This window comes from Scomber japonicus, chromosome 10, assembly GCF_027409825.1.
Source record: "Scomber japonicus isolate fScoJap1 chromosome 10, fScoJap1.pri, whole genome shotgun sequence".
NCBI classification, from domain to species: domain Eukaryota; kingdom Metazoa; phylum Chordata; class Actinopteri; order Scombriformes; family Scombridae; genus Scomber; species Scomber japonicus.
The window spans coordinates 12,565,014-12,572,610 of record NC_070587.1 but is presented as its reverse complement, the minus strand read 5'-3'; the positions used below and the strand labels follow the sequence as shown (position 1 = coordinate 12,572,610).

Genomic DNA, 7,597 nt, shown 5'->3' with positions numbered 1-7,597 from the left:
GCCTACCAGCTATGAGGGCCATAAAGATTTACAGCCTCAAAAGGTGGGAATACTCTATTAAAAATAAAAAAGGTGCTCAGAATTTGGTGGGTATGCATTCCTCTGCGTCTGTGGCCTCATCTTAAAAATATATAACAAAAATAAACCATCAAAGTTAAAGCTGTATTTTGTCTGATACAAAATTGAAGTCTCTCTCCACCAAGTCTACATCATGTTTATCACAACACACTCAAACAGAAAGTTTTAGGCTAAACTGTTAACAGTTTGTATTTCCATCCTTGCACTGCACACTCGTACAACAAGGATTATTTTTTTACATTTAATGTGTCCCATTTTTGGAATGTTTAGTTCTGCGCTCTGCACAGAGCCCACATATGGAGCTATTTTACGCAGAATAAAGAAACATAAAAAGATGTTGAAGAATTATTTATTTTTTCCTATAATTAACCTTTTTAATTCGATTTGCAAGATTTAAAAAATCATCTTGATCTTTGATTTTGTTCATTTAATGTCGATTGAACATTGTCTTTACAAAAAGTATGAGAAAACGAATTAAAGAAATGGAGTAAATAAGCTGAGGTTTAGTATGTTTTAAAAACAACCAGAGTCTGTCGTTGAAATTTTCTCTTTGCCATTGAACGGTGTTTTCTCTTCGGGCTTCCTGGCGTGAAGTGCCTATTTGGCCAGACTGCAACTTTCAACTTGACCTTGGCCTCCAGCCGCGTCTAACCAGTATGTGGAAGAGTGCAGCCAAATATGTCATGTTTTTGGTATTTTGTGGACCGTGAACCTGTATTTACATTGGCACGTTGTAGTGCCAAATTCAGAATATTTCATTTATTAATGCGGTCTAATGACTATCTTTAAATGCATCCATTGTAAATGTATCTGTATTTATTTTTTGCGTATTCACAACACCGAAACCCTCATCCAATACGTTTAGACTATATGAGAACATAACACATTTATTTTAGTCTGTACCTTTTGACTAAAAGCACATACAGAGGTTCATTCTTAAAATATATCAAAACTATGTAGAATCTAGATATCCGAAATCTTTTTTGCTTTACCCTTAAACTAAGAGCTTATACAACTAAAATGCCACGCGTAATTGCGCATTCACTCCGCTGTAAAATATGTATTTATTCACTTTTCGTTTTTTCTCACGCCATGTACCAAAGAATTAATCAAACATTTTTGTTTTGATATCACTACGTGATAGTCACATTTGTCTTCACATCACAGTCTCACTCAGTTAGAGTTCCCAATATCACTGAATTTAGGGGGAAAATGCCCATATGGCTTCCTTGTATAAAAACATAAATATGCTGATGTACATTACATCTGTACAAATATAGAGCCCTGATCTGCATTATCTGATGTCCAGACGTTTATCATCTCCTTTGCATATCACGTGTTTGGCCCCGGCCAATAACCTTGCGATCTTTATGTACTCAGGCGTGTTGGTATCGTTACTCTGCCCGAGTCCCTGTCTCTGTTCAGTCGAGGGGATTTTGAAAAAGAGTTGGTCGTCTCGATGTATAGGGCATGCTATGACCGCTTCATTACTCCTCCATTCGCACTGGATTGACCCGGTGATGTTTCTCTACGACAACCACTTGGATGAAAGAAGCAAGAACATGGAGGGATTTACTGGAGGTAATTTTGCTGCAAACCAGTGCAGGAATTTGTTAGCGCATCCAACCTCGCTGGCTCCGAGCACCACCTACACCGCTAGTGAGGTGCCAGTCTCTGGCATGGGGGAGCCTGGCAAACAATGCAGCCCCTGTTCTGCCACTCAGAGCTCGCCCAATGCATCTTTGCCCTATGGATATTTTGGCAGCGGTTATTACCCATGCAGGATGTCACACGGCAGCGTCAAAGCTTGCGCACAACCCTCTGGTTATGGAGATAAATACATGGACTCATCGGTTTCTGGTGAGGAGTTCTCGACCCGAGCAAAAGAATTTGCGTTTTATCAGGGCTATTCTTCGGGTCCCTATCAGCCCAGCTACTTGGACGTCCCTGTCGTCCCTGCCCTGAGTGCCCCATCTGAGCCAAGACATGACTCTCTGCTGCCCATGGAGCCCTACCAGCCATGGGCCATCACCAATGGTTGGAGTGGCCAAGTTTACTGCGCCAAGGAGCAGTCTCAGTCGAATCCTCTGTGGAAATCCTCGTTACAAGGTATTTTACATGTTTTATTAACACATGTAAACACATATAAAATGTTAATTGAAAGGAGCGATAGCTTGCAATAAGATGTTCATGTAATGTGTAATAGAAACTTCCTTTTTTTTGCTTTTCCAGCTGATTTTTTTTTTTTTTTTTTTGATAGATGAAAGGAGGAAAATAAAAGGGGGGGGAAAGGGGAAAGAATTAAACTGTATTTTTCAGTTTTATTACAAACAAGCTGATTAATATAAGATGTTGCCTTCCCCCCACAGACACCATATCTGGTGCAGACAACTCTATCCGCCGTGGGAGAAAGAAGCGTGTGCCATACACCAAGGTGCAACTCAAAGAACTGGAAAGGGAGTACACCACCAATAAATTCATCACCAAGGACAAAAGGAGGAGAATATCCGCTCAGACAAATCTGACAGAGAGACAAGTGACAATCTGGTTTCAGAACAGGCGCGTTAAGGAGAAGAAAGTCGTCAATAAATTCAAGAGCTCCAGTTAGCTCTGCATGGCTAAAATCTCCTGGTTTAGAAAGGCGGACATGGATGCACCTCCGTTTAAATAGACTGTGCTATAATTTATTACATTATGAACGTTTTCTTTGTCGCCAGAGTGGCTCTGTTTTGACCTGCACATATCCTACTTCCTCACATTTTAATTGGAAACAGTCGTTGCGGCCTGTTGACAGAGGATCGGAAATGGTTTGCAACATGTTGACCAAGGTGATTTTGCGTGGGATGTGTGATGTCCTCATAATATTCATCAAACGATAAGACACACTGCGTTGGAGGCCTGTGCAGCCCTGCGTTTTTATTCCATTTGATTCCAAACAGAAATCAAGGCTTTATCCTGGAATCAGCTTTCATCTTTAGACAGTGATGTTGTGGGAAACAGAAAGGTGACCAGACTGTCACCTTAAGTGATTATCACAAGGCAAACAGACCGGGTTCAGTAGATAATTACTAAAACATGTATCAGCAAGGAAAACAATATAAAAATCTGTGCTTGCGTCGCATGTGTTTGGTGCATAGGTATACATAATTCCGTTTTTGTTAGATAAACTCTATTCCACTATTTGGAAGTTTAAAACAATGCTTTACACTACATCCCTACCTTTTTAGAAATTTAATCAATCCATTAAATAAGCTTTTGTAGCTTTTCATTAATCGGCCCTGCAAGTGTCAGATGAAACTATCAAACGTGAAACTCGTCTGAATTTCTTTGGGCCACACGTTGCCGATATTAGTTTTGTTTGTTTTTTCTAAACACTGCGGGGTTTTTTTCTCAGAGTAACTCGCCTGCCAGCAAGCTCACCTATGCAATTCTGTCACTTATTCAGGATTTTGCAGAAAAACCTAAACCATAGACATATTTAAACGTGTAAATACTGTCAGACTGCAACTCTATATATTCTCCCTTTTTTGACTGCAATAGCCAAAGTTTCTTGTCAATAAATGTTTGAGAGACGCGTTGTGGAGTTTTTTTAATTCAGCCTTTTTTAGACCAATTTAGACATGCATTCTTTATCATTCAATCGTCAGTTCCTTTAATGGTAAACATTATTTACTAATGGGTACAAAATGCTCTCTAACCTGATGCTACAGTAGGTTTTTAGGCTTTTAGGCCAACAGGCCTGCAGGAGGGAACCAGCTCAAAGCCTCTCTGTGTTTCCACCATTAAGGGTTTATGTCGCCATCTAGTGGAAAAGTGCTGCCAACACAGCGCAGACATTAGTCTCTGCCTCTCCCTGTATATCCACTTCGTGTGTGTGTGTGTGTGTGTGTGTGTGTGTGTGTGTGTGTGTGAGAGAGAGAAAGAGAGAGAGAGAGAGAGAGAGACAGAGAGAGAGAGAGAGAGAGAAAAGGGTATGCCTGAGCTTACTTTCAAGGACACACACCAAACTAAAGACCAGTTTACTGGGGACAGCTTGTGTAATTGGGGACCAAAGCTGTGTCCTCAGTAGATAAAAAGCTGATTTTTAGGACAGTGGTTAGGGTAAGGATAAGTCCCCATGAAATAACTGTGAATCCCCATGTAAATTATTTGTGTGTGTGTGTGAGAGAGAGGGAAGGATAGAAAGACATACCCATGAACTTATATATCCTTCCTTCTCAATTTATACAATCAAGATGAATTCAAAACTTTAAATCAACAAAGTATCTGTTCTTTGTTATTATACCAATATTGTACTGCTAAAATATACGGATAGCCTATATCATAGTAATAAGATTGAAATAGAATAGGTTTTATTGAAATAATCAACAACAGAAAACTTGCGATGATGGCGATGATGATTTATTTTTATTTCATCGTTAGACTAAACACTATTGGCGTTACTATTATTATTACTTTATTATCTTAATGGCATTTACGATTCATTTGTTCATAATGTAAAACTAAATTTAGCTGACCAATCATTTCATTTTAATGATTGTTTCATTGGTTATTATTCCTTAAAATGCATCCAAATAGCCAAAAAAGAAAAAAGAAAAAGGGTATTTTGTACAGTGCAATGTAAGATTTTTGTTTTGATTTTGTCTTGTTTGTTATTCGTACTGATATTAATTCATTCCGATTCCGTCCTTAAAATGTAAAAAGTTCAGTCTTACATCTTTGCATAAATTCGTCACATCCATACATGACTCGTCCATCAAGATGGAAAAAAAGAGAGTACCTTCTGGGTGTTTGAAGATAGGCGCTGCCACACTTTTGAAACCAAAAACTAAATCTAAATTAACAAAGTAAATGTACTGAAAATCTCGATATAAACCAAACCTGTTGATGTGAAAATAACTTTTCTTGGGGGGTCTGAATGGGCAGGCCTGTTTAAATCGCATCTCCAAAATCGCATCTCCTAATCCTAAACTACATAACTCTGTAGTTTTCTGTAATTTATGATTTAGTAAATCATAAATGTATTAAATCATAAATCAATAATAATTTATAAAATACAGTTTTATGATTGGATTATGGTATTAGCATCATCCAATTATATCTTATCACGTCACATTGATATCGACACAAGCAACATTAATGTGTTGGATTCATTCACAGAATTGTTTCAGACGAAACATGGAAAACCAGAACCAAACAATGACCGGCAGGTAGTTGGTTCAATTCCATTTAAAAAAAGGAACAATCATCGTAGTAAAAAGCAACAGAGTCACTTCTCAGCTCTGTCATAGGTCCTACATTTAGGTGTTGGCAGGATGATTTCACAAACAGACAAGTTTATCGTCTTGCTTAAGAGCACTTAGAGAGGCCAAGTTGGTCCTCTGACAGATATCTAATTTAATCAGAGACATTTTTCCTAAGCGATTTGACCGATTTTTGGGGAATGATGGAGATCATGTTGGTGTTAATAGTCCTCTAACCCGTTAGAAATCAACGTAGATCCTTTGCACCCTTCTGTTATTCTGTGTCACTGGTCTCCCAAAAGCCGAACACGGTAATGCATCTCACTCCAAAAATGTCCCATTCAGGTCTGCGTGTGTTACCAATGCTTTGGGCTGGGCATAATATTTTTAACAAAATATTAAATGGCAGTTTAATAAATGAAAAAGTGTAGTCTTGTCAAATTTAAACTCTCATTATTCAAAGAAGGAGCCAAAATAAGACACAACTTAACAAAGTTGTAACAAAGTTTAAACCTTAATTCACTCCACAAAACTGAACTATATCATGAAATGTCGTGTGTGTGTGTGTGTGTGTGTGTGTGTGTGTGTGTGTGTGTGTGTGTGTGTGTGTGTGTGTGTGTGTGTGTGTGTGTGTGTGTGTTCGGGTTCTGGGGTGGTGGTGTTTAACGTTGTCCATTGAACTTCAAAGACGGACGCAAATCTTTATTGATGAATGAAATAAATTTAAGGCAAAGTGCCACTGAGTCACCCCCTCTCTCCCCCACTCCTCTGCCCTTCCTCCTCCTTCCCTTCTCCCCCTGATTGGACGGAGCTGGTATTCACATGATGTCAGCAGAATACTTTTCCCTTTCGTCTCTGGCCAATGAAGCTCTTTTAAATTATTTTTTAAGTCTTTTTTCATATTTGTTGAAGTCAAACACGATTGGCAATTGTTATTCTTAATATAGTCCAGCTGTCACCGCTCTATTACACAGAAAAGATCATACAGAACTGAATCAGCCAATTATAGCATGGAAAGTAATAGCAGACGAGGTCAACAATCCCAGAGCGAAGACAGACAGGTATCATGATGAATGTTTGATTCATTTGAAGCTATTTGATTTTAGAAGTGGTGCTTCTCACGGTTTGGTCACATAATGCTTGACAGCTTGGGATTCATATGTGAGGTTGATTTTGGGAATCAAAGTTTTATTAAGGTTTTCAAGTGGTTGTATTTTACAGCAACTTCAACTGTAAACACCCCCAATAGTACACTGCTTCCGGACAAACAACCCCCGCCCCCTCGTCGCCCCCCCCCCCCCCCCCACCCTCTTATGCCTACACACACACACACACACACACACACACACACACACACACACACACACACACACAATCTCTCTCTTTCCCCCTCATCCACTTCACCTCATTGGCTTCATTGCATACTTTTCATAGAGGCTCATACACGTGGATGAAAAGTTAAAGGCACATTACGTCCATTAATTAAGATAATCAGGGGCTCATTTTTTGGTTCAGCTCAAAAACATTTAAAAATAAATACCTCTTTTCTTCATCCTAACCTCACATTAAACGTTTACAAATTGTGTTGAAAGAATCACGAGACAAATAAGCATTTATATGAGTAGTAAATCAATTTGCTTTCTCTTTCAAGTCATCATAAAATTCAGAAAATTGAAGGCTTTCAAACTTTTCTCTCTTGCCACACAGTTTGGTTTCCTATGGAGCTTTTTTCTTCAAAGGCACTATGCAGGATACAAATGTAAAGCACACACATTCAACACACAGGACTGACGCTCGCTGACAAGGCTTTATTGATCTGCAGCTGTTAAACTTCATAGATAAACTATATTTGAATTAATAATGTTTTCTACTGCTGGTAAAAGTTTTGTTTACAACACCAATCCTTGTAAACAACCAGGCCCCCCTCCCACCTTGCTGAAAAACACAGAATTGTCCTCTTTTTCAATTACTACTTTAATCATCTACTTACATGAATACAAGTGTACTTAATTCAGTACAGCTGTTAACATGAATAGATAAATTATATTTGAGTTAATAATGTTTTCTGGTGCTGTTAAAGGTTTTGTTTCTTTTCCCTCACTTGGCTGAGGAACACAGAAATTGTTTCTTTTTTAGTTATAACTCAAATGATCTACTTATATGAACACACGTGTAATTAATTCAGTAAAATATGACGAAATTCTCTTTAATTGAACATATTCAGCGGCACCATTTAAATCAACTATTAGAAAACGTCTCCTTGTGAAATAAACTCA

General features: G+C 38.4%; 1 protein-coding gene across 1 annotated transcript; it reads left to right on the top strand.

Moving 5' to 3' along the window:
• The first annotated feature begins 1,553 nt into the window (after positions 1 to 1,553).
• On the top strand, positions 1,554 to 2,686 carry hoxa13b (homeobox A13b). The gene is made up of 2 exons (XM_053326886.1): positions 1,554 to 2,187; positions 2,448 to 2,686. Exons 1-2 carry the CDS (start codon positions 1,554 to 1,556, stop codon positions 2,684 to 2,686), a joined length of 873 nt encoding a protein of 290 aa, XP_053182861.1.
• The last annotated feature ends 4,911 nt before the right edge of the window (positions 2,687 to 7,597 follow it).